Genomic DNA, 27970 nt, shown 5'->3' on the forward strand with positions numbered 1-27970 from the left:
TGCACAAGCTCTGGGTGACAAACTGGGTGACATAACCAATACAAGGTCTCTGCCCTCAAGACTGAAACTTAGATATGTTGAAAGGGACTGTCCTCGTCCATGTCTCCACTCACTGGCTTTATAATCCTGTGGTGCAGTGGTTGGAAACCAAGGGGACAGGCAGCTAGCTTCTCAGCATAGGGAAAGAACTATGATTTTGAGAAAATAAGGATACGAGCAGATATTTTGGGGCAGGGAACAGAATCTGACTGAAATAGACTGGCATCACCTTGCTGAATATTGGAACTGGAAGGGTGTGCTAATTGGAAGGGCATGCTAGTTTGATTACTTTTCTCTCTGAGAAGACCGTATTTCACAATCTGAACAAAACCAGAAACCCAGAGTGCATTTAGCAAAGGGGGATAATTGGGGTAGGCTCTCAGAGGCCCAGTGTTACGGGATTCACTGAGCTGGTAGCCTGGGGCTCCCAGGACACCATTGCTGTCAGTGAAATTCTGGGAACCAGCTAAATTTGAGTCAGAAGGAAGGATGACACCCTTCTCACCATCTCTGATGAGTGCAGAATGTGCTCTGCTTTCCAGTAGGCAGAGATGAGTTATCTTCCATGCGTCAAAATGGACAAGCCAGGCTGCCTAGAAAGGCACAGTACACAGTTAGATGCCATTGTTCTTAAAAGAGCCCTGAGAGGTCGGGAGGGGCAGGTGTGCAGAGGGAGAATCCAAAGGCCAAAGGGGCTGGGAGTTTCCCAGGGTCACACAGCCAGTCAGGATGAGGCTGGAGCTTCACATCTGCTCTGTACCCCTCAAGAATGAACAGCTTCCTAAATACTGCCAGTGTTAGAGAAGGCTTAGGAATGGAAGATTGGAAACTAGGAAGAAGTTGATGCAGAGTTGTTTCTGGATCATGCCCTTTCTTTCCCACCTCTCCCCAAATCACTGAGGTTTGCAGAGTCACAAACTAGCAGCCCGTGGATACGCTTTTCTTGTTAAAATGCTTTGCATTTGTTTCCAAAATTTGTAAGTCAGCATATTTCATATAATAGAGCAGACTTCCATACAGTAGTGCAGGCTTCTGCCTGTCTAAAAACTTTAGGGTAATCTAGCAAGAGTAAACCCTGTCAGATGGGACCAAGCAGCCAGGCTCACTTTAGATAGGGTCGGGCTTCTCCATTTTGCCTCAGCCCCCATCTGCCCACTCTCTTTTTCCCTTACTTGTCAGGAACCTGATGTCTTTAGATAGCCTTGTCAATTTGGGGCAGGAGTGGCCACTTTGTTGGGTGTTGGACTTTCTAGATCCCTTCCAAGGGCCTAAGAAGCTATGAATATTTCAGAAGTTTGGTCCAACCTTTTAACACCCACATGTGTAACAAAGTGGTTTAATGACCTTGCCACATAAGAAACAAGGGGACATCAGAGAGGCCAGCACAGTTGGGCTTCACATTGGATCCACCATGAATCAAAGGGAAAATTGAGGTTATATGACACAAAAGTCTTGCCTCCTGGTCTGAGACTTGCCTACTACCAGAGGGAAATCAAGTGATATGGGATGGTTTGCGGGTTCAAAGTAAGTATTATACCTTTTGCACTGATACATACACATCACTCTCTCTCTTTTCCAGAATCAACTTGTATGAGCTGATGAAGAATAATAGCTTTCAAGGCTTCAGTCTGTCAATAGTTCGGCGCTTCACCCTCTCTGTTTTGAAGTGTTTGCAAATGCTTTATGTAGAGAAAATCATTCACTGTGATCTCAAGCCTGTGAGTACAAGCTCTGTCCTGTCGAGGGAGCTGTTTCCCACCCTCAGAAACTTCCCTGTTCTATTCTCCAGTGGAAACTGGGAAGCTGTTTGGCCAAGGTTTCAGGGTGGAAGCCAAGCAGTTATGTTTATACGTTATGTAAACCAAGAATGATGCAGTAAAGGTTAAGGGACAGGTGTCAAGGCAATGCAGAGAGATGTGGCATCACCGAGACAGGAAGGAACAGGAAGGTCTGAGGGCTTTCCTATGAAAGGCTTAAGGGTGTACAGAGATGTTTTGTGCAGAGAGATGGAGCACTGCTGTACTAAATCCTGACTCTGTCCCTTCTACTCGGAAGTGGTCTTAAGGGTACAGCAAATCTCTGACCACTTCCTCCGTTCCAAAAGGATGTGCCCTTCTCACAGGTCCTGCTGGTATTCTGTACTTAGCTCTACTATTGCACTGGTTGCTATGTAGGAATGGTTTCTTTATCTTCCACTGACTGCAAGCTCCCCCAAGGTCAGGGACCATGTCTTCTCACCATTTTATTCCCAGGCTCTGACATGGTACCTGACAATAATAATGGTAGGCAACAAATTAATGCTTGTTAGAAGAATTAATGATTGCAAACTGGAGGAGTACAGGTAGCTAGGGGAAAGGTATAAGAGTGTGAAAATGTGGGGTCAGGAACTGGTTCCAGAAACAGCATGACCCTCACAAATATTTAAATATCCCTTAACTTTTCCTCATTCCCTTCTCCTCACCCACCCCAAAAATTTTTGAGTTTTTAATTTTAATTCCAGTATAGTTAACATACAGTGGTATATTAGTTTCAAATATACAATGTATTGATTCAACAATTCTATATATTACTCAGTGCTTATCATGATAATTGTGCTCTTTAATCCCCATCCCCTATTTCACCCATCCCCCTCCACCTCCTCTCTGGTAACCTTCAGTATGTTCTCTATAGTTAACAGCCTGTTTCTTGGTTTCTCTCTCTCTCTCTCTCTCTCTCTCTCTCTCTCTCTCTCTCTCCTTTCCCTTTGCTCATTGGTTTTGTTTCATAAATTCCACATATGAGTGAAATCATATGATATATGTCTTTCTCTAACTGACTTATTTCACTTAGCATTTTACTTTCTAGTTCCATCTATGTTGTTGCAAATGGCAAGATTTCATTCCTTTTTATAGCTGAATAATATTGTATTGCTTATATATACACATCTTCTTTATCCACTCAGCTTCCATAATTTGACTGTTGTGAATGATGCTGCTATAAACATAGGGGTGCATGTATCCCTTTGAATTAGTGTTTTTGTATTTTGGGGGTAAATACACAGTAGTGCAATTAGTGGATCATAAAGCAGTTCTATCTTTAACTCTTTGGAGAAACTCATCAGGTAAATGTGAGATATTTTTAAAATTAAATATTGACAAGATAGGGTTGTTCTTTCAGGGTTTACTGGTGGAGTCTCACAGGATAGTGATACATTGATTTATTCTCCATATTCAAGCTTTGCAGCTTCAAAGGGTTACACCATCCATGGTCTTTGGGCTTAGGGTACTGACTCTTACTAAGGAAATTGACATGACATAATAGGTTTACTTGAGAAATAGTAACCTAGAATATATGTGCCCAGTAGAAAAGTACACATGCAACCAGGAGAGTGCTTGATGTGTGTAGATCAAGAATCAGGGAGTTAATTCTTATGTACTCAAAGGTTAGTTTCAATGAACTGTGATGCATCCATCCCTTCCATAGAGCTGTTTCTGTCAATATGGTAGCAAGGCCTGCCCCATTTAGTTAAGGAGACTTTCCATTGGGATGCAGACACACTGGAAATGTCTGCTTCTTAAACACTTGCTGATTGAATTCTTCAAGTTATATAGATACTGTCTAGAAAAGATATTATGGACTAAGTTTGTACTTTCTTAATTTGTGGTGCCAGAGGCTTTAGACCAAGCCTGCTATGCCATAGCAATAAAGTTAAGGAACTCAGTAAGCAAGCAATTCATCTGATATTCATAATCATCAATCCATCTGATATTGAGAGACATGAAGCCATGACTGGGACTTTAATCTTCTAGCCTTTAGGTAGTACACCCTCATGTTCTAAGAGTCCATGATCTCTGCTTGCTTAACCACGACTCTCCTGGGATGTTGGTTTCACATTGCCCCCGAAGTTAGCAAAAGAATCACAACTTGAATTAAATTATTGCCCTTTTTTTTTGTCTATTACTGACATATCAGTATGTTGGTGGAGCACTTAATGGAAACATTAAATTGTCAGTGGTATTTCTAAGACCTTATGCAAGCAAGGGATAGAACCAGGTGCCAAGGAGAGAAAAATAAAGCACAGTGTTCAGGAATTACACATTCTATATGCAGAAAGAGACAAAATCTATGCAAAAGAAATACTTCAAAGCAGCAAATACTGAGTTCAAACAAGAGGTGCAGACCACAAATTGAATAGGAAGTCAGAGGAATGGGGAGAACATGGTGTTTGGAGAAGGCATGGGAGGAGGCCCACTTGGAGGTGGTCACATTTTGAACTGGGTCCCAGAAGATGGCAGGCATTCAGGTAAACAGAGTGTGTAGAGTGACGTTTTTAAAACCTAACTATGTCTTTCTTCTTCTCTCTAGGAGAATATAGTGTTATACCAAAAGGGCCAAGTCTCTGTTAAGGTCATTGACTTTGGATCAAGTTGTTATGAACACCAGAAAGGTAAGCCCATTCTGGCCCCTTTGTCTGAACTTTTCTAATGTGAGTTCTTTCCCTTACTGAAACAGTACTTCCCATGCGAGGCCACCTGGGTTGTAGCCTGGGCTCTGTCACAACAATTGCAAGAATGATTTTGGACAAGGTGCTTCACTTCTCTAAGTTTCCTGATCTACAAAATGAGAAGATCAGACTCAAATACTGTAAGGGTCCTTTGCAGCACTCAGATTCTGTGAATCTGGAATTATCCTAGTGCTTTGGGTCCCGAAACTAACAAGATGTATATCTGAATCACTTGAGGCCTCTAAAAAATTACAGCTCCCAGGGCCTCACCCCAGATGCACCGAACCTAAATTTCTGGGGGAACACCCAGGGGTCTGATTTTAGAGTACACAGACATTCTGAGGTTTGGGATTCACTGCCCTAGGCTCTGTAGACTATATTTTTTCCAGGTTAGAATCCAGAAAGCATCCCTGGAGCACATTTGCATAAACTTCACTGAACTTGATTTAAGTGTCTCTTCTTTTGACTTTTATCAAATTTGATGGCAAGAACATGTACCATTTAACAAACACTTAGAGTATCTTCTATGTGTCTGTTACTGTTCTGGGCACAGGAACATAAAAAAAAACCCAACATGTTCTGTGCTCTGCTTGCTTACAGTTCAGCGGAAGAAACAAAGATACAGGTAATATGACAGGTGCAGTGATTACAAATATGTACAGACTGGGTTAAGGGCCCACCAAAGAGGGACTTTGGGACCAGCTTTCATGGTGGCAGGGGATATCAGAGGACCCTCTTCATCAGAGGCTGAAAAAAACCCCTGAAAGATGGCTGTTTCCAAATATTTTGGAGCACTACTTTTGAAGACACATGTTCTTTACAATTTATGTATGGAACCCCAAAGAAATTCCAGCTAGAAAACAATATGCCTCCCACAAAGCACTCATCTGCTTACTCTTCTCAGCTACAAAAGCATGCAACTTCTTGTCTTGGCTGCCAGGATGCTCCAAATAGAATCCTTATTTCAGATAGTCATTTCCCCTTTACATATTTTCTGACTTCCTTTTATCTTTATTTTAGCCAGTATAGACTCAAACATCCCGAGCTCAAATCCCAGCTCTGCCACTTACAGCTTACTGACTCTAATTATTTCTTGAATCTTTGTATGCCTCAGTTTTCTCATTTTTAGATGGGAACAATAATAGTACCTGCTTCATAGGGTTGTTGTAAGGACTGAAAGGGTTCTCTGTACAAAGCACTTGGAATAGTGCCTGGCACATGTTAAGGATTATATAACTGTTCATTAAATCAATTTTTAAAGAACTATGCTGTGCGTATATGTACTTTGATTGCAAAGTACATCAAATCCATTTTGGAAGCAGGCAGAGTATAAAAGTAATTTTTATTATGTATTTATTTTTTAATGGCTATTTACTTATTTTTGAGAGAGAGAGAGAGAGAGAGAGAGAGAGAGAGAGAGAGAGAACAAATGGAGGGGCACAGAGAAAGGGAGACAGAGAATCCCAAGCAGGCTCTGCACTGTCAGCACAGAGCCTGATGTGGGGCTCAAACCCACGAACTATGAGATCATGACCTGAGCTGAAACCAAGAGTTGGATGCTTAACCAACTGAGCCACCCAGGCACCCCTATCTTTATTGTATTTTAAATCACAAAATTATTACCTGTTTTCTCTAACCAATGCAAACAACAGAGAAGTGACTGCAGAATCCCTGTCCCACCCCTATAACAGCATGTGGAAATCACTATAATGTCCCATTTCTCCTACCACTGTAAAATCTAGGATCCCCACAGTACTGTCTTCTTCTGCTGGCTTCATTTGCTCAGATTTTGTTGGGGTCTTCCTTCTATACTTTATGCAATGCACATAATATATTCAATACACATTAGAAGAGTCTGCATTTTGTATTTCTTTTTCCATTTTAATATGCCTCTTCCCTTACCAAATCACAATACTTTCAGAAAGTTTCTACCCCAGGGGCACCTGGGTGGCTCAGTCGGTTGGGTGTCCAACTTCAGCACAGGTCATGATCTCACAGTTCATGGGTTTGAGCCCCACGTCGGGCTCTGTGCTGTCAACTCAGAGCCTGGAGCCTGCTTCCGATTCTGTGTCTCCCTCTCTCTCTCTCTCCCCTCCTCCGCTCATGCTCTGTCTCTCTCCGTCTCAAAAATAAATAAACATTTTTTAAAAATAAAAAAAGAAAGTTTCTACCCCCAAATTCACATGATAGTTGAAAATTTAGCTTTATATTAATTTTAAGTTTATTTATTTATTTTGAGAGATGAGATTAAATATGCAGTGTGACTCAGATGTGCTGGTTGGCTGTACTTCCATCTCCCTGCCAAGCTGAGAGAGTGAAAAGTGGTAGGGAGTGTTAGTTATCCTGGGCCCTCACATGAGAAGGTGCCCTGGAGGAGCGTGTTTTGGAGAGGAGGATTTTACATGATGGCTCTCTTTCTTTCCTGACAGTATATACCTATATCCAAAGCCGGTTCTACAGATCCCCAGAAGTGATTCTAGGCCATCCCTACAACATGGCCATTGATATGTGGAGCCTGGGCTGCATCATGGCTGAGTTGTACACGGGCTACCCTCTGTTTCCTGGGGAGAATGAAGTAGAGCAGCTAGCCTGCATCATGGAGGTGAGGAGGAGGACTGAGGTCCCACAGGGTGGTCAGCTTACACTCTGAAACATGGGGCTGCATCAGACTCGCTGTAGGGCAGTGGCCTGAATACTTCCTATTGCTGTTGGATGTTCTCTAAAATATTTTTGGAATTACGTGCCCCTCTGTACATTTTTGAGTTGACACCTATCATTTTTATCATAAATTTAAATAGTTGCAGAGGATGAAATTTCCAGCATATTGTGAATAGTGACACTTTATTTATTTATTTATTTATCATTAACAATTTTTTAAATTCCAGTATAATTAACATACAGCGCTATATTAGTTACAGGTATACAATGTAGTGATTCAACATATTTCTCAGTGTTCACCATGATAAGTGTATTCTTAATCCCCTTTACCTATTTCATCCATTCCCCTTCCCACCTCCCCTCTGGTAGCCATCAATTTATCCTCTATAGTTAAGAGTCTGTTTTTGTTTTGTCTCTACTTTCTTTGTTAATTTGTTTTTATTTTTAAGTTCCAAAAATAAGTGAAATCATATGGTATTTGTCTTTCTCTGATTTATTTCACTTAGCATTATACTCTCTAGCTCCATCTATGTTGTTGCAAATGTCAAGATTTCATTCTTTTTATGGCTGAATAATATTCCATTACACACACACACACACACACACACACACACACACACATATATATATATATATATGTATATATCTCACATCTTTATCCATTCATCTATTGATGGACACTTGGGCTGCTTCCATAATTTGGCTGTTGTAAATAATGCTGCAATAATCATCAAAGGGGTGGTGCATGTATCCCTTTGAATTAGTATCTTTGTATTCTTTGGGTAAGTACCCAGTAGTGGAAATACGGATCTGTGGTAATTCTATTGTTAATGTTTTGGGGAATCTTCAAACTGTTTTCCACAGTGGCTCCACCAGCTTACATTCCCACCAATAGGGCATGGTGGTTCCTTTTTCTCAACATCCTTGTCCACACCTATTGTTCCTTGAGTTTTTCATTTTAGCCATTCTAACAGGTATGGGTGATATCTCATTGTGGTTTTGATTTGCATTTCCTTGATGATAAGTGATGTTGAGCATCTTTTCATGTGTCTGTTGGCCACCTATAGGTCTTCTTTGTTGAAATGTCTGTTCATGTCTTCTGCCCATTTTTAATTGGATTATTTAGTTTTTGGGGGTTGAGTTGTAAAAATTTTTTATATATTTTTGGATACTAACTCTTTATCAGATATGTCATTTGCAAATATCTTTTCCCATTCAGTACATTATTTTTTAGTTGTTGTAGTCCCAATATTTTATGTTTGCTTTTGTTTCCCTTGCCTCAGGAGACATATCTAGAAAAATGTTGCTATAGCTGATGTCAGAGAAATTACTGCCTGTGCTCTCTTCTAGGATTTTTATGGTTATAGGTCTCCCATTTAGGTCTTTTATCCATTTTGAGTTTATTTTTGTGTATGGTGTAAGAAAGTGGTCCAGTCTCATTCTTTTGTATGTTGCTGTCCAGTTTTCCCGATTCCATTTGTTGAAATGACTTTTTCTCATTACATATTCTTTCCTACTTTCTCAAAGACTAATTGATCATATAGTTATGGATTTACCTCAGGGCTTTCTATTTGGTTCTATTGATCCATGTGTCTATGTTTGTGCCTGTACCATACTGTTTTGATTACTACAGTTTTGTAGTATATCTTGAAATCTGGGATTGTGATACTTCCAGGTTCATTCTGCTTTTTCAAGATTGCTTTGGCTATTCAGGGTCTTCTGTGAGTTCCATACAAATTTTAGGATTATTTGTTCTAATTCTGTGAAAAATGCTGTTGATGTTTTGATAGGAATTACATTCTGTACATTGCTTTGGGTAGTATGGACATTTTAACAATATTTATTCTCCCAATCCATGAACATGGGATATCTTTTTTGTGTCATCTTCAATTTCTTTCATCAATGTTTTATAGTTTTTAGAGTACAGGCCTTCCACCTCCTTGGTTAAGCTTATTCCTAGGTATTTTATTATTTTTGGTGCAATTGTAATTGCAACTGTTTTCTTAATTTCTCTTTCAGCTAGAATAGTGACATTTTAAAATTAAACTGTTATACCAGCCTTTCAAATATGCTCGGAAGAATCTAAAAACCAAAGACGACACCTATCCAAATCTATATATTGTTCAGTCATTAGTCATTCATTATCCTAACTTTCTGGGAAGAATATCTTCCAATAAGAAGGCTTTACTAAGGCTCATTGTATATTATTTATTGTATATTTTTCTTAAAGTCTTCTTGTTATGGAAGATAAAACAGGAGAAAATAACCCTAAAAAATGGAAATTTCACATTTTACTATTATATCAGTAAACAAAGATATTTTGACTGTGAACAAAGATCTATCTAATTTCCCTGTTTGTTTTTTCTGTCTCTGTTCTCTCTCTCTCTCTCTCTCTCTCTCTCTTTCTCTCTCCATGTATATATTTATGTTACTCTATTTAATTATCTGTCTGTCCACACATTAATCCAAAAATTCTATTTGCTAGATTGCCTCAAAGTTATAGGTGCTCAGAGGGATACACACACACCCTTGAGAATTAGTAAACATAGTTTCATTTCATGATTGAAAATAATAAGTATTAAAATAATTTAGGTAATTGGGGCACCTGGATGGCTCAGTCAGTTAAGTGTTCGACTCTTGATTTTGGCTCAAGTCATGATCTCATAGTTTGTGAGTTCGAGCCCTACATTGGTGTCTGTGCTGACAGTGTGGAGCCTGCTTGGGACTCTCTCCCTCTCCCTCTGTCTCTGCCCCTCCCCTGGTCGTTCTCTCTCTCTCTCTCTCTCTTTCAAAATTAATAAACATTAAAAAATAATTTAGGTAATAATAACGTTTACACTTTTCTTTTCAAGAAGATATTTTGTCAAATAGTAGACTGATGCCCATCTGGTGATTTCCACCTCCTTTTCTCCTCCTCCCTTTCCAGGGAGGTCATTCCTTAATTCAAGGGTGGCTAGCATGTACACTGGTTTATTTATTCTGACAATGAGATCTGGCTGCCATCTAGAGTGGCCTACCTCTAGTTGGTGCTAATGCTTATTTAGAATAACATGGCTAATATTGATCCTCAGGATACTGAAACAGCCCTAAATTAGGAGTCAGAAGATCCATGCTCTGGGCCTTTTTGCCACTGACTTGAGGTTATCACTTAATATCCTCGGGTCCTTGTCTGTAGAAGCAAAGTTTGGCCAAAGTCCCACCAGCTCTAATGTGTGAGTCCACAAGAGTGAACCCACTGCATTGTATTTGTTGAAGGTGCTGGGCCTGCCGCCAACCCACTTCATTCAGACAGCCTCCAGGAGACAGACATTTTTTGGTAAGTCCCCAGGTCTAAATCTCTTTCTCCCATTGTGATGATGAGCTTTTACAGACCTTGAAGATATCTTCCATACTCTAAACCCCATTTAGTTCTCTTCCCATGGCTCCATCCCAAAGGGCAAGCTGTGATTGGGAGTTTCTGTTAGAAAAGTAAAAAGATGCTGAGAAGTGGTACCAGAAAGCATGATGGAGATAGGATGGGGCAGTCACATTGCAAAGGAGGTCTTGGCATAAAAATAACCAGGTTCCTGTTCAGAAAATCTATCAGCAGATCTTGAAAACCTGAAATATTATAATTATGTCATCTCCTGTAAATTCTCCTTATGTCTGCAAGCAGTTTCCCCTTTCACACTATGTACTGTTCAGGGAAATCAAAGAGCAGAAGCTTCTTTTCCAGAAGAGTGGGAAATTTCTTTGTTATATAAATAATGGAGCATTTCTTTCCTGCTGAAATTCTCTTAAATCCCCATATCTTTACTATGCCAGGATCATTGAAACTTGGCTATGAAATGGGTAAATAAAGGTTGTCAGAACAGTTTGGCTGTGGGTATGTTGTGGCTTGCCAGTTATGTGGAGGACATCTGCCTAATTGTTGGAATTAAGCCTCATCGATGGCCCCATGCTGTTTCCAGGCTCTGGATTTTCTGACCGTCTGCCTTTCTATTTGATTGGTGCTGTACAATGTGGACAGGTAGATCAATGATCTACCTCAGGTCCAACTGAGGCAGGGTTTCCAGGGCACTATGCACCACAAAGATGAACTCAGTCCCATATCTAAAATCCTTTTAAAGAATCACAAGAACCTAAGGGATTCTTATGAAAAAAAAAAAAAAAAAAAAAAAAAAAAGAAAGAAAGCCATAGTGAAATGGAAGTTCAGCCACATGGAGCGAAGCCAGATGTGAGGGAAAAGGGACTCCACAATTAGGGGCTCTGTGCCATCTGGAATGACATTTCTGACCAGCCATTCTTGTCAGGTCAATTTACAGGCTTATATTGGCTGTGGAATCTCCATCACTCTTAGCCATCTCACATCTTATTTCCACCCAAGAGGGCCCCCCCAAAATTTGGGGGGGGAATCCTCTACTTTCTTTAACTTGCCCCATCAACAAAAGAGTTAAAGATACCCTAATGGGGGATCCTTCTGGACTAAAATGTTTTAGTCATGTTAGTGATGAGTCATATACACTGGTTCAATCATGTGGGGGGTTAAAATGTAGTCTCCATCTGCACAATTTGGTAAAAAACCACTGCCACAGCTACAGGCTCCCTGGCCCCTTTTCCAGGACTCATTGGACTCTGTGATCCAGAAACTAAAATTTTAAGGCCTGGCAAGCAGACCTCATGATCTTGTTTCAGTGCCAAAGATGTCATCCTTTCTGATTGGTCAGTCCCATGCCACTCCAATGGTTAAATCGTTGAGATGTCACCTTGTAGTCAGAGCTTTGAAGACCTTCCCTTTGGGCATGATCAGTGTCCCAGTTGCTTTAGAACAGTGCCCATGCACTAATACTTCTTCTAGAGCAGTCTGATGGCTAGGTAGGAAGATCTGGCTGGCTTGTTTGTATAACTTATACATAGAGCAATGGAATTGGTCTTTTAACCCCAAATATATTTTTCCTATCCACCATATTTAATTCAGCCTTTTGGATTTCAAAGGATTTAGGGAAAGAAAAGTAGGGATATTGGTGTTCCCTGTGGCTAGATAAGACATTGTGGGAAGGGTCATGTCTTAAGCCCATAACACTGAAGTCAAAATTATAGTGGGGGGCACTAAAAGGAAAGTAATATAAGGCATGGTAAGAGGGTCTGGTTCATAGAGTACTGTTTTTTACCATCAGCATTGAGGCTTTAAAATAATGATGTGTTTTTGGTGGCAACATCCACATATCTTCACTTCCTGCATAAGAAAGGGCTTTATTGGGAGCTGCATCCTCTTCAGTGTTTCCCAAACTTTATCTGATTATAAGAATCAGAGCTGGAGAGGAGAGCTTGGGTGGCTCAGTCCGTTGAGCATCTGACTCTTGATTTCTGCTCAGATCATGATCTCATGGTTCATGAGATTGAGCCCCACATGGGGCACTGTGCTGACAGCATGGGGTCTGCTTGGGATTCTCTCTTCCCTCTCTCTCTGTGTCCCCTTACACCCTAAAAATAAACTTAAAAAAGAAAAGAATCAGTTAGTAACTTGGCAAAAATGCTAATTCCCATTATCTTCCTATATAACCTATGATATAGCAGATTTGAGGTGGAACTCAAGAGTCAGTTTCTAACAACAGCTCTTTGTGATTCTTATGATAAAGTAAGTTGGAGAAACAATATGTTCACCTCAATTCTTGGCTCTCCCTTGCCCATATTTGGGCTGCAAAAAGCTCCTCAAACCCCAGCAACTTGTAGTTTATATGTTTGATTAGCAGAAAGTGATGTTGCCTCAAGGGTAGTAAGCTACTTAGATGCTCCAGGCTGCAAAAAGGAGATGGAGATAATAATTAAATATTGGAGAGTGTCAGAGCAATGAGAAAAACTTGAACAAGAAAAACAATTACATACTGACAACTTCATGAGCTGTTATTTTTATAAGCCTGTGAGCCTGATTCTTCGGTCATTTGTAAAAAGAGAAATATAAGATCAAATGGGAGTACTAGTGCCACAGTAAAAAAGGAAATGGGGTTTGAACAAAGGAAATGGGGTTTATATGAGTTCACAAGACCTATATACCCTGTGCAATGTCCCCAATTTATTTTTATGTCTGTAGATACACATGCCCACGTATGTGTATATACACATTTGTGGTTTCTTCTAGGAATTCAGTATGAGCAGATGTTCTTTTTGAGGACCCACAAATTGTATTGATTATAAAAGTAATAGAAGGGCTTCACTATACACCTTCCAGAATGCCCATCATGTGAACCCCACTGAGTTTTTGTGAGAATTCAGTTTAGTATGCAAAGTGTATGTATATGTTCATGTCCATCCTTATGCAGATTTACAAGGTATGAGCAAAAGTGGTCTTTTCTGAACATGCACACCAGAGTATAGATATCCAGATGAGTGGCCTCACCTTCAAAGCACTGCACAGAGCATTTTAGGGAAACCTCTGGAGATGTCTTCAGGGCTTCTTTTCAGGCATGACAAATACCTTTGGTAAGGGTTTTAATCAGTGAAAAATGACTGAAGAAAAGAGACTTCCAGACTGTGTCTTAAGCAACAAACCAAGTTTGGTGATTCCAATTTATGGACAAAATTTTGATGTGACTATAGAAAGTAATGCGATTTATTTGCTTGTGTGGCTTGTAAATGAGTTCTGAAAGCAGATGATTCTCCTACAATAACTTTCTTGTTATACTTTAGGCATATCCCAAATTCTCATTTTGTTGGGCTAGTGAGAAAGGAGAGAGGGCATAGAAAATCCAAGAATAGACAACATCTTTTTCTGTTCAGAGCTGATGTTTTTGTCACTTTAGATTTATTATTGTATTATCATTATCATTATTATTTTACCTTGGTTAATGTTAAACCATTTAAGTCATTTGATTTGGGGAGGAGGAGGCAGGAAGGAGGCTCAGAACATACTGGATAGTAGGGAGTATTGTTTGTAAAGGTTAATTGCATTCACTGGATAATCTACATGTGGTTCTTTCTGTCTGACTGAGACTGAGGGCATGTTCATGTGTATGGGAGGGGTATGGTATAGGACTGAGATAGAGCTGCAAAGACCATTCCAAGAAGCAGCATGGTTGAGTAAAAAGCTGTGATGTGACCAATGGATATTAACACCTGGAACTAAACACAGAATGTTGTATCTCCAAAGATTCCAAAGGTTTTCCTAAAAATATGACCAACAACAGGGGGAGAAAAAGATACCCAGATTCCAAGGATCTCATGATGGTGCTGAAAACCTACGATGCCAGCTTCCTGGACTTTCTCAGAAGATGTTTGGTGTGAGTTTGTCATGGTGTCTTTGCCTCTAGGTGTCCTCTTAAACACTGTACTTTCCCACTCATTTGCTGGTGAAAGTCTGGGACTGGGACACAGTTATAAAAATAATAATAAATACTGACCATAGAGCTTGAAGTCTATATAATGCTTTCCTTCATCAGACTGCTCTCTTCCCTTCCTGTGTGATTAGCAAGTAGATGATTTGCTTAATTTTGAGATGTGGAGTCTGAGGCTCAAACAGTGACTTGCCCTGGATTACAGTGTGTGGGTAGAACTTGCCTTCTTGGCCTCAAACTGCCGGGCAGCAAGGTGTAGGCAAGTTCTGAATAGCTTTTGCTTCATGAACTGAAGTCAACCTCCTCTATGTTGTAACTGTTTACATACATACCCAGTGTATGTCTCTGGTTCCCTCCCTATTTCCCTAGGAAATAAAGCCTAAATCCTCTTTGTATTAAGGAATTAGGGAAGGGGTTATCTATAAACCATTTATTTTGTACAGCTTTTACAAACCTATATGCTTATTTTGACTCTGAGAAATTAGGTTCTGTACTTCAGTCAAGTCACAGTGAAAAAAAGACCAGTAAAAAAAGCACTCAGAGCAGTGCCTAATTTAGAAGGTGTTTAGAACATGTTATCTCTTGTCATTATTTTAAAAGAAGTTTTGCAAGTGTGTTTCCACTGAATGGCAAATAGATTAGCTGCATGATATTTGATAAGTCATTGTCTCTCTGTGGGCTTCAGTTTCCTTTTCTGTATAATACGGGTATTCCTAAGGTGCCTTCTAGTTATATCAGTCCTATAAGTGTTTAGCATTTTTAAAGACCATAGGTCTATGGCCTCTCATTCTTCCAGTGGGATGGAGTAGTTTTAGCAAAATACTCTTCTGGCATTTGTGCACTAGCTCAGCGGATAAGCCGTCAAGTACTTCTGAAGGTTGGGGGTCATGCTACTCATCTGTAGAATGGAGATAGAGAAGGATCCTGTACTCCATCATTATCTCCATGTCACCACCCACTGCCAGCTTCTTGCTGAGGCTATAAAATGAATGTGCTTTAACAAATGACAAAAACTCACTACTGAGACTGAGGTGAATTATCCATAAACCCCAGTCATCCAGAACACAGCTCAGAACCAAGAAAGAAATTATTTTCTTTTTTAAAGCAAAGGGCTGGCTGTTCACAACTTGCAAGGAGCAGTCACGCTAATGGGCCCATTATCTGATCATTCCTTTTTCTTTCCCTTCTTCTTCTTCTTCTTTTTACTAATGAGCAAATTTTTGGAATGAGAGACTAGAAGTTTTGAGTCAAATTTAAGAGAGGTAAATGTAAAGTCCTGTGGGGAGTTGTAGCTTAACAGCAGTTCATTTGAAAAAGAACTGGGAGATTGAGTTGTTTGAGCGTGATGAGTCTACAATATTAATGCCATCTACCTGCAGTTAAAAGCTATCCCCAGCATGGTGGACACCAGTAAGACAATAGCTGGAATTTCCTATGCAGGAAGGTGGCAACCATATCATATGAGCAACACTTAGTAGCAATGTACATGTTTTTGGATAGTTGGAGGATTCTAACATAAAATACAGGTGGGTTGTCCCATTCTCTATACAGTGGCCCCCCCTTACCCGCGGTTTCACTTTCCGTGGTTTCAGTTACTCACAGTCAACCATGGTCCAGAAGCAGATGATCCTCCTTCTGACATCTCGTCAGAAGGTCATTGGTAGCCTAGCACTACATCACACTGCCTGTGTCATTCACCTCACTTCATCCCATCACATATGCATTTTATCATCTCACATCATAAGAAGGGTGAGTATGACACTAGAAGATGTTTTGAGAGGAAGAGACCACATTCATTTAATTTTTCGTATAGTATATTATTATACTTATTCTATTATTAGTTATTGTTGTGAATCTCTTACTGTGCCTAATTTATAAATTAAGTTTTATCATAGGTATGTGTATAGGAAAACACATAGTATATACAGATGTTTGTGCTGTCCAGTTTCACGCATCCATTGGGGGTGGAATGTATTACCCTATGGACAAGGGGGGACTACTGTAATGTTAGTAGGTAGGATTAGAACCTGGGTCTGTTATTACTGTGCAAGTTCCTGGGAAGTGTAAATTTAGGCTCAATTAAAATGAAGAATTTTTAAAGAATTAGTTTTATCAATACTGGAATAGCTAATTATGTGAGTAAGTGCCTTGTCACTAAAAATACTCAAGATTAGCAAGATGAACCCATAACCAGTGAATAAATTGAATCAGTTATCAAAAATCTCCAAACAAATAAGAGTCCAGGACCAGATGGCTTCCCAGGAGAGTTCTACCAGATGTTTAAAGCAGAGATAATACCTATCCTTCTCAAGCTATTCCAAACAATAGAAAGGGAAGGAAAACTTCCAGACTCATTCTATGAAGCCAGTATTACTTTGATTCCTAAACCAGACAGAGACCCAGTAAAAAAAGAGAACTATAGGCCAATATCCCTGATGAATATGGATGCAAAAATTCTCAATAAGATACTAGCAAATCGAATTCAACAGCATATAAAAAGAATTATTCACCATGATAAAGTGGGATTCATTCCTGGGATGCAGGGCTGGTTCAACATTCACAAATCAATCAACGTGATACATCACATTAATAAAAGAAAAGAGAAGAACCATATGATCCTGTCAATTGATGCAGAAAAAGCATTTGACAAAATTCAGATCCTTTCTTAATAAAAACCCTTGAGAAAGTCGGGATAGAAGGAACATACTTAAACATCACAAGAGCCATTTATGAAAAGCCCACAGCTAACATCATCCTCACTGGTGAAAAACTGAGAGCTTTTTCCCTAAGATCAGTAACACGACAGAGATGTCCACTCTCATCGCTGTTGTTTAACATAGTGTTGGATGTTCTATATTCAGCAATCAGACAACAAAAGGAAATCAAAGGCATCAAAATTGGCAAAGATGAAGTCAAGCTTTCACTTTTTGCAGATGACATGATATTATACATGGAAAATCCGATAGACTCCACCAAAAGTCTGCTAGAACTGATACATGAATTCAGCAAAGTTGCAGGATACAAAATCAATGTACAGAAATCAGTTGCATTCTTATACACTAATAATGAAGAAACAGAAAGACAAATAAAGAAATTGATCCCATTCACAATTGCATCAAGAGCATAAAATACCAAGGAATAAATCTAACCAAAGATGTAAAAGATGTGTATGCTGAAAACTATAGAAAACTTATGAAGGAAATTGAAGATGTAAAGAAGTGGAAAAAACATTCCGTGCCCATGGGTTGGAAGAATAAATATTGTTAAAATGTCAATACTACACAAAGCTGTCTACACATTCAATGCAATCCCAATCAAAATTGCACCAGCATTCTTCTTGAAGCTAGAACAAGCAATCCTAAACTTCACATGGAACCACAAAATGCCCTGAATAGCCAAAGTAATTTTGAAGAAGAAGGCCAAAGCAGGAGGCATCGCAATCCCAGACTTTAGCCTCTACTACAAAGCTGTCATCATCAAGACAGCATGGTATTGGCACAAAAACAGACACATAGACCAATGGAATAGAATAGAAACCCCAGAACTAGACCCACAAAAGTATGGCCAACTAATCTTTGACAAAGCAGGAAAGAATATCCAATGGAAAAAAGACAGTCTCTTTAGCAAATGGTGCTGGGAAAACTGGACAGCAACATGCAGAAGAATGAAACTAGACCACTTTCTTACCATTCACAAAAATAAACTCAAAATGGATAAAGGACCTGAATGTGAGACAGGAAACCATCAAAACCCTAGAGGAGAAAGCAGGAAAAGACCTCTCTGACTTCAGCCACAGCAATTTCTTACTTGACACATCCCCAAAGGCAAGGGAATTAAAAGCAAAAATGAACTATTGGGACCTCATGAAGATAAAAAGCTTCTGCACTGCAAAGGAAACAATCAACAAAACTAAAAGGCAACCAACAGAATGGGAAAAGATATTTGCAAATGACATATTGGACAAAGGGCTAGTATCCAAAATCTATAAAGAGCTCACCAAACTCCACACCCGAAAAACAAATAACCCAGTGAAGAAATGGGCAGAAAACATGAATAGACACTTCTCTAAAGAAGGCATCCAGATGGCCAACAGGCTCATGAAAAGATGCTCAACGTCTCTCCTCATCAGGGAAATACAAATCAAAACCACACTCAGACATCACCTCACACCAGTCAGAGTGGCCAAAATGAACAAATCAGGAGACTATAGATGCTGGAGAGGATGTGGAGAAACGGGAACCCTCTTGCACTGTTGGTGGGAATGCAAACTGGTGCAGCCGCTCTGGAAAACAGTGTGGAGGTTCCTCAAAAAATTAAAAATAGACCTACCCTATGACCCAGCAGTAGCACTGCTAGGAATCTACCCAAGGGATACAGGAGTACTGATGCATAGGGGCACTTGTACCCCAATGTTTATAGCAGCACTCTCAACAATAGCCAAATTATGGAAAGAGCCTAAATGTCCATCAAATGATGAATGGATAAAGAAATTGTGGTTTATATACACAATGGAGTACTACGTAGCAATGATAAAGAATGAAGGAGGTTTTGCAAGATGGCGGCTTAGGAGGACGCTGGGCTCACCGAACGTCCTGCTGATCACTTAGATTCCATCTACACCTGCCTAAATAACCCAGAAAACCGCCAGAGGATTAGCAGAACGGAGTCGCCGGAGCCAAATGCAGACGAGAGGCCCACGGAAGAGGATAGGAAGGGCGGCGAGGTGGTGCGCGCTCCACGGACTGGCGGGAGGGAGCCGGGGCGGAGGGGCGGCTCGCCGGCCAAGCAGAGCCCCTGAGTCTGGCTTGCAAAAGCGGAGGGGCCTGACGGACTGTGTTCCGACAGCAAGCGCGACTTAGCGTCTGGGAGGTCATAAGTTAACAGCTCTGCTCGGAAAGCGGGAAGGCTGGAGGACAAAGGGAGGGAGAGCTGCTGAGCCCCCTGACAACAGAGCTCAGTTTGGTGGGGAACAAAGGCGCTCGCCAGCGCCATCTCCCCCGCCCATCCCCCAGCCAGAATCCCAAAGGGAACCTATTCCTGCCAGGGAACTTGCTCGCTCCGCGCCAACACCCAACTCTGTGCTTCGGCGGAGCCAAACCTCCGGCAGCGGATCTGACTCCCTCCCGCTGCCACAGGGCCCCTCCTGAAGTGGATCACCTAAGGAGAAGCGATCTAAGCCTGCCCCTCCTGCCCCCGTGCACCTTGCCTACCCACCCCAGCTAATACACCAGATCCCCAGCATCACAAGCCTGGCAGGGTGCAAGTAGCCCAGACGAGCCACACCACCCCACAGTGAATCCCGCCCCTAGGAGAAGGGAAGAGAAGGCACACACCAGTCTGACTGTGGCCCCAGGGTGGGCTGGGGGCAGACATCAGGTCTGACTGCGGCCCCGCCCACCAACTCCAGTTATACACCACAGCACAGGGGAAGTGCCCTGCAGGTCCTCACCACGCCAGGGACTATCCAAAATGACCAAGCGGAAGAATTCCCCTCAGAAGAATCTCCAGGAAATAACAACAGCTAATGAGCTGATCAAAAATGATTTAAATAATATAACAGAAAGTGAATTTAGAATAATAGTCATAAAATTAATCGCTGGGCTTGAAAACAGTATACAGGACAGCAGAGAATCTCTTGCTACAGAGATCAAGGGACTAAGGAACAGTCACGAGGAGCTGAAAAACGCTTTAAATGAAATGCATAACAAAATGGAAACCACCACAGCTTGGCTTGAAGAGGCAGAGGAAAGAATAGGTGAACTAGAAGATAAAGTTATGGAAAAAGAGGAAGCTGAGAAAAAGAGAGATAAAAAAAATCCAGGAGTATGAGGGGAAAATTAGAGAACTAAGCGATACACTAAAAAGAAATAATATACGCATAATTGGTATCCCAGAGGAGGAAGAGAGAGGGAAAGGTGCTGAAGGGGTACTTGAAGAAATAATAGCTGAGAACTTCCCTGAACTGGGGAAGGAAAAAGGCATTGAAATCCAAGAGGCACAGAGAACTCCCTTCAGATGTAACTTGAATCGATCTTCTGCACGACATATCATAGTGAAACTGGCAAAATACAAGGATAAAGAGAAAATTCTGAAAGCAGCAAGGGGTAAACGTGCCCTCACATATAAAGGGAGACCTATAAGACTCGTGACTGATCTCTCTTTTGAAACTTGGCAGGCCAGAAAGAATTGGCACGAGATTTTCAGGGTGCTAGACAGAAAAAATATGCAGCCGAGAATCCTTTATCCAGCAAGTCTGTCATTTAGAATAGAAGGAGAGATTAAGGTCTTCCCAAACAAACAAAAACTGAAGGAATTTGTCACCACTAAACCAGCCCTACAAGAGATCCTAAGGGGGACCCTGTGAGACAAAGTCCCAGAGACATCACTACAAGCATAAAACATACAGACATCACAATGACTCTAAACCCGTATCTTTCTATAATAACACTGAATGTAAATGGATTAAATGCGCCAACCAAAAGACATAGGGTATCAGAATGGATAAAAAAACAAGACCCATCTATTTGCTGTCTACAAGAGACTCATTTTAGACCTGAGGACACCTTTAGATTGAGAGTGAGGGGATGGAGAACTATTTATCATGCGACTGGAAGCCAAAAGAAAGCTGGAGTAGCCATACTTATATCAGACAAACTAGACTTTAAATTAAAGGCTGTAACAAGAGATGAAGAAGGGCATTATATAATAGTTACAGGGTCTATCCATCAGGAAGAGCTAACAATTATAAATGTCTATGCACCGAATACCGGAGCCCCCAAATATATAAAACAATTACTCATAAACATAAGCAACCTTATCGATAAGAATGTGGTAATTGCAGGGGACTTTAACACCCCACTTGCAGAAATGGATAGATCATCTAGACACACGGTCAATAAAGAAACGAGGGCCCTGAATGATACATTGGATCAGATGGACTTGACAGATATATTTAGAACTCTGCATCCCAAAGCAACAGAATATACTTTCTTCTCGAGTGCACATGGAACATTCTCCAAGATAGATCATATACTGGGTCACAAAACAGCCCTTCATAAGTTTACAAGAATTGAAATTATACCATGCTTACTTTCAGACCACAATGCTCTGAAGCTTGAAATCAACCACAGAAAAAAGTCTGGAAAACCTCCAAAAGCATGGAGGTTAAAGAACACCCTACTAACGAATGAGTGGGTCAACCAGGCAATTAGAGAAGAAATTAAAAAATATATGGAAACAAACGAAAATGAAAATACAACAATCCAAACGCTTTGGGACGCAGCAAAGGCAGTCCTGAGAGGAAAATACATTGCAATCCAGGCCTATCTCAAGAAACAAGAAAAATCCCAAATACAAAATCTAACAGCACACCTAAAGGAACTAGAAGCAGAACAGCAAAGGCAGCCTAAACCCAGCAGAAGAAGAGAAATAATAAAGATCAGAGCAGAAATAAACAATATAGAATCTAAAAAAACTGTAGAGCAGATCAACGAAACCAAGTTGGTTTTTTGAAAAAAATAAACAAATTGACAAACCTCTAGCCAGGCTTCTCAAAAAGAAAAGGGAGATGACCCAAATAGATAAAATCATGAATGAAAATGGAATTATTACAACCAATCCCTCAGAGATACAAACAATTATCAGGGAATACTATGAAAAATTATATGCCAACAAATTGGACAACCTGGAAGAAATGGACAAATTCCTGAACACCCACACTCTTCCAAAACTCAATCAGGAGGAAATAGAAAGCTTGAACAGACCCATAACCAGCGAAGAAATGGAATCGGTTATCAAAAATCTCCCAACAAATAAGAGTCCAGGACCAGATGGCTTCCCAGGGGAGTTCTACCAGACGTTTAAAGCAGAAATAATACCTATCCTTCTCAAGCTATTCCAAGAAATAGAAAGGGAAGGAAAACTTCCAGACTCATTCTATGAAGCCAGTATTACTTCGATTCCTAAACCAGACAGAGACCCAGTAAAAAAAGAGAACTACAGGCCAATATCCCTGATGAATATGGATGCAAAAATTCTCAATAAGATACTAGCAAATCGAATTCAACAGCATATAAAAAGAATTATTCACCATGATCAAGTGGGATTCATTCCTGGGATGCAGGGCTGGTTCAACATTCGCAAATCAATCAACGTGATACATCACATTAACAAAAAAAAAGAGAAGAACCATATGATCCTGTCAATCGATGCAGAAAAGGCCTTCGACAAAATCCAGCACCCTTTCTTAATAAAAACCCTTGAGAAAGTCGGGATAGAAGGAACATACTTAAAGATCATAAAAGCCATTTATGAAAAGCCCACAGCTAACATCATCCTCAACGGGGAAAAACTGAGAACTTTTTCCCTGAGATCAGGAACACGACAGGGATGCCCACTCTCACCGCTGCTGTTTAACATAGTGCTGGAAGTTCTAGCATCAGCAATCAGACAACAAAAGGAAATCAAAGGCATCAAAATTGGCAAAGATGAAGTCAAGCTTTCGCTTTTTGCAGATGACATGATATTATACATGGAAAATCCGATAGACTCCACCAAAAGTCTGCTAGAACTGATCCATGAATTCAGCAAAGTTGCAGGATACAAAATCAATGTACAGAAATCAGTTGCATTCTTATACACTAACAATGAAGCAACAGAAAGACAAATAAAGAAACTGATCCCATTCACAATTGCACCAAGAAGCATAAAATACCTAGGAATAAATCTAACCAAAGATGTAAAAGATGTGTATGCTGAAAACTATAGAAAGCTTATGAAGGAAATTGAAGAAGATTTAAAGAAATGGAAAGACATTCCCTGCTCATGGATTGGAAAAATAAATATTGTCAAAATGTCAATACTACTCAAAGCTATCTACACATTCAATGCAATCCCAATCAAAATTGCACCAGCATTCTTCTCGAAACTAGAACAAGCAATCCTAAAATTCATATGGAACCACAAAAGGCCCCGAATAGCCAAAGTAATTTTGAAGAAGAAGACCAAAGCAGGAGGCATCACAATCCCAGACTTTAGCCTCTACTACAAAGCTGTCATCATCAAGACAGCATGGTATTGGCACAAAAACAGACACATAGACCAATGGAATAGAATAGAAACCCCAGAACTAGACCCACAAACGTATGGCCAACTCATCTTTGACAAAGCAGGAAAGAACATCCAGTGGAAAAAAGACAGCCTCTTTAACAAATGGTGCTGGGAGAACTGGACAGCAACATGCAGAAGGTTGAAACTAGACCACTTTCTCACACCATTCACAAAAATAAACTCAAAATGGATAAAGGACCTGAATGTGAGACAGGAAACCATCAAAACCTTAGAGGAGAAAGCAGGAAAAGACCTCTCTGACCTCAGCCGTAGCAATCTCTTACTCGACACATCCCCAAAGGCAAGGGAATTAAAAGCAAAAGTGAATTACTGGGACCTTATGAAGATAAAAAGCTTCTGCACAGCCAAGGAAACAACCAACAAAACTAAAAGGCAACCAACGGAATGGGAAAAGATATTCGCAAATGACATATCGGACAAAGGGCTAGTATCCAAAATCTATAAAGAGCTCACCAAACTCCACACCCGAAAAACAAATAACCCAGTGAAGAAATGGGCAGAAAACATGAATAGACACTTCTCTAAAGAAGACATCCGGATGGCCAACAGGCACATGAAAAGATGTTCAGCGTCGCTCCTTATCAGGGAAATACAAATCAAAACCACACTCAGGTATCACCTCACGCCAGTCAGAGTGGCCAAAATGAACAAATCAGGAGACTATAGATGCTGGAGAGGATGTGGAGAAACGGGAACCCTCTTGCACTGTTGGTGGGAATGCAAATTGGTGCAGCCGCTCTGGAAAGCAGTGTGGAGGTTCCTCAGAAAATTAAAAATAGACCTACCCTATGACCCAGCAATAGCACTGCTAGGAATTTATCCAAGGGATACAGGAGTACTGATGCATAGGGCCACTTGTACCCCAATGTTCATAGCAGCACTCTCAACAATAGCCAAATTATGGAAAGACCTAAATGTCCATCAACTGATGAATGGATAAAGAAATTGTGGTTGATATACACAATGGAGTACTACGTGGCAATGAGAAAAAATGAAATGTGGCCTTTTGTAGCAACGTGGATGGAACTGGAGAGTGTGATGCTAAGTGAAATAAGCCATACAGAGAAAGACAGATACCATATGGTTTCACTCTTATGTGGATCCTGAGAAACTTAACAGGAACCCATGGGGGAGGGGAAGGAAAAAAAAAAAAGAGGTTAGAATGGGAGAGAGCCAAAGCATAAGAGACTGTTAAAAACTGAGAACAAACTGAGGGTTGATGGGGGGTGGGAGGGAGGGGAGGGTGGGTGATGGGTATTGAGGAGGGCACCTTTTGGGATGAGCACTGGGTGTTGTATGGAAACCAATTTGTCAATAAATTTCATAAAAAAAAATAAAATAAAAATCACATTGATAGTAAAAAAAAAAAAAAAAAAAAAAGAATGAAATATGGCCCTTTGTAGCAACGTGGATGGAACTGGAGAGTGTTATGCTAAGTGAAATAAGCCATACAGAGAAAGAGAGATACCATAGGTTTTCACTCTTATGTGGATCCTGAGAAACTTAACAGAAACCCATGGGGGAGGGGAAGGAAAAAAAAGAGGTTAGAGTGGGAGAGAGCCAAAGTATAAGAGATTCTTAAAAACTGAGAACAAATTGAGGGTTGATGGGGGGTGGGAGGGAGGGGAGGGTAGGTGAGGACATTGAAGATGGCATCTTTTGGGATGAGCACTGGGTGTTGTTTGGAAACCAATTTGACAATAAATTTCATATATTAAAAAAATAAATAAAGACAAGAATATTATAGCTAAAAAAAAAGTATAGCAAGATGATTCTGTGTTGAAGTTTCTGTCAGATGCCTTGTCACTGCATTGGAGGTTTGACTAGATTGTACCCAAATCTCCTTATAAGCTTAATATTCTAGCATTCTGTAATGTTCTGTGTGATATAATTGAAGTCCCAAGTTTTGGGAATTGAAATTAAGCATCTCTTTGTTTTGATCTTAGTTTACTGAACCCTAAATCCCAAGCAGTTAAGATTTTCTATAATATTATAATATTTCTTTTGAGGGAATTTCCAGGAACTCTGGAAGATTTGGGCTCTCATATGTTCCCTGGTTTGTCATGCAAATTTCCTAAAAAGATTATTTTCATAGTTGTTTCCAGGTACTTTATATGTTGTTATCTTTGATATCTTTGATATCTATGATATCTTTGAGGTATAACGCAGCTTAGATTGGTTAAGAACGAACTATTTTTCTTATACCTTATTGAGGTTGTCAGGGTCTTTTTAAATATTTTCAACATTAAAAAGGGAAGCAAAACAATAACCCATGCTGGGCTTTGTTGGTGTATAGATGGGAACCTTCTCTTCGCATGACCCCTGACCAGGCCCTCAAGCATGCTTGGATTCATGAGCCACGGAATTTCAAACCACGGTCCAGGCCCCAGACCCTGAGGAAACCCAGTCTCTGTTTCCCCTCTGAGGCTCGGAAGGAAAAGGTTCAAGGGCATCATCCCTTGGGCAAAAAAGGTACAGTCAGTCCTCTTCCTATAGTCCAGGGATCGGGTACCTCTGGAGGATTGTATGTCAATTTCTCTGACCTCCACCTTGGATAATTATTCGGACTACATCACCAGGAGCCTGCCATTTCTCACTTTTGAGTATAACCTCTTTCAGGAGTCTTGCTTCTAGCTGGATTTGCCCCCCCTTTTGCCCTGTTATCATTAGGATTTTCCATTTTTCTCTGTCTTCAATTCTTTTCTTGTCCTTTCCTTTTCTTTGTGTCCTCCTCTGGCTTGCCTATAATTAGCTTTTGAATTTTTATCAGACTGATTATGGCATTATGCAGATATCTTTTATATGCAATATAGCCTCATGGTTATGTACATCATCCCTGGGGTCAGATTGCCTGGGATTAATTCTGGTTCTACCATTTACGAGGTGTAGGCCCTTGGGCAATTTAGTTAACTTCCCTGTGTCTCAGTTTCTTCATTTATGAGAATGAGAATAATGCCTATTCTCTATGGTTGTGAAAAGGCTCAAAGAAATTAATAAATGTAAAGTGCTTAGAATAATGCCTGACACAGAGAATGCTCTTTACAAATGAATTGTTTTTATATCATTACTACCAGGATTTTCCCAAAGTGATTTATGGTCTAATAGAATATAATTCACATTTGAACACTTGTTCCTTCTGTCTTCTCTCTCCTTTGGCAGAGGTGACCATCAAAGAAGAGACCATAGACAAAGTAAAAGGTGGCACCACTAAGCAGGTTCAGAATTCAGGTGATCAGCAGGGCATTCTCCAGCACACATCTGAAGTTGTCCAGTTGCCTCAGCTAACAGAAGCTTCCAGAAAGCCAGAGGCAGTTGTTGGACCAGAGGAGTCCAAAACCTCCCCAGGGCATCGAAGTAAAAACTCCTCATCCAAAAACATGAATATTTTACCACCTATTGTATGACCTTTGCTGAAGGTGTGTCCTGTTCCTTTCCACCAAGGATTTTTATTAGAGACAGCACTTACATTGTACAATATTACAGAGATTGTTGTTTTTTAATGCATAAAGGTTTTTTTTTTTAAAAAAAACTTTATTCATATGGCTAGTTAAGCATGATTCCTATTATGAGAGATGGGGGAGAATGTCCTTGCACCTACACTCCCTTCTTATGCCCTCAATCAGATAAAACAATGTGTGTGTGGGGTGGGGGGGAGGGGTAAGTATTCAATGGTATAGTATCACTAATAGAACTCTAAATAAAAGAATTTTTTTTCTTTTCCCCACAAGACAGCTAACCTGTTAGGACTCTTATTTGAAAATGAAAATGAAAAACTAGTTTGAGTTCAGCTATTAACTAGTTTAAGCAACAAAGGACATCTATTGGCTTATGTAATTGGGGAATCAGTAGGTGTAAGTAAGTATAGTTTCAGGCACAGCAGAATCTAAAAGTTCAGACAAGGTCATAGGGCTCAGACTCCCTCATCACCTATTAGTTTTGCTTCTTTTTGTGGTTTTCATTCTAAAGACAAGCTCTGCCAAGATGTTAAAGTAACCACCATTATCCAGTAAAAAGATGCAGTGCTGGCAGGAAAATCTCAGAAATTATTGGATTTGAACCAAGCACTATGTCTGAGATATTGGGATCCTGTGGTTGGCCAGCCTGGGTCACAAGCCTATACTGTGATGGTGGTAGCACCATGACTGATGCCTCTCTTGGACTGTGGAGTAGGGGACAGAATATTTCCCAAAGGAAGGGAAATCGAGTAAATAACAGGATATGTTCATTCATCCAGCATCCTCAAAATCTAATCAGGTTCTTTTGGTTTACTAGTCCTTATCTACATGAATACATAATCTCTACATGATTGTAATTATAGAACAGATACAATTTTACAAGAAACTTAAGATC

The 27970-nt window shown here is 40.2% G+C and overlaps 1 protein-coding gene across 6 annotated transcripts in view; it reads left to right on the forward strand.

The window, feature by feature from the left end:
* Positions 1 to 27097, forward strand: part of DYRK4 (dual specificity tyrosine phosphorylation regulated kinase 4) — a 58256-nt gene extending 31159 nt beyond the window's left edge. For 5 of the 6 annotated variants that reach the window (XM_047866093.1, XM_047866092.1, XM_047866094.1 and 2 more), the window contains 7 exons: positions 1619 to 1757; positions 4384 to 4465; positions 6952 to 7124; positions 10436 to 10496; positions 14308 to 14437; positions 25917 to 26092; positions 26780 to 27097. In XM_047866093.1, the coding sequence (XP_047722049.1) occupies positions 1619 to 1757; positions 4384 to 4465; positions 6952 to 7124; positions 10436 to 10496; positions 14308 to 14437; positions 25917 to 26092; positions 26780 to 27024 (1006 nt within the window). In that variant the 3' untranslated portion in view covers positions 27025 to 27097. Of the gene's footprint in view, positions 1 to 1618; positions 1758 to 4383; positions 4466 to 6951; positions 7125 to 10435; positions 10497 to 14307; positions 14438 to 16083; positions 16241 to 25916; positions 26093 to 26779 lie in introns of those variants that run through there. The other variant, XM_047866098.1, reaches the window with a different exon arrangement.
* Positions 27098 to 27970: the final 873 nt, after the last annotated feature.

The sequence above is a fragment of the Prionailurus viverrinus genome, chromosome B4 (assembly GCF_022837055.1).
Source record: "Prionailurus viverrinus isolate Anna chromosome B4, UM_Priviv_1.0, whole genome shotgun sequence".
NCBI lineage: Eukaryota > Metazoa > Chordata > Mammalia > Carnivora > Felidae > Prionailurus > Prionailurus viverrinus.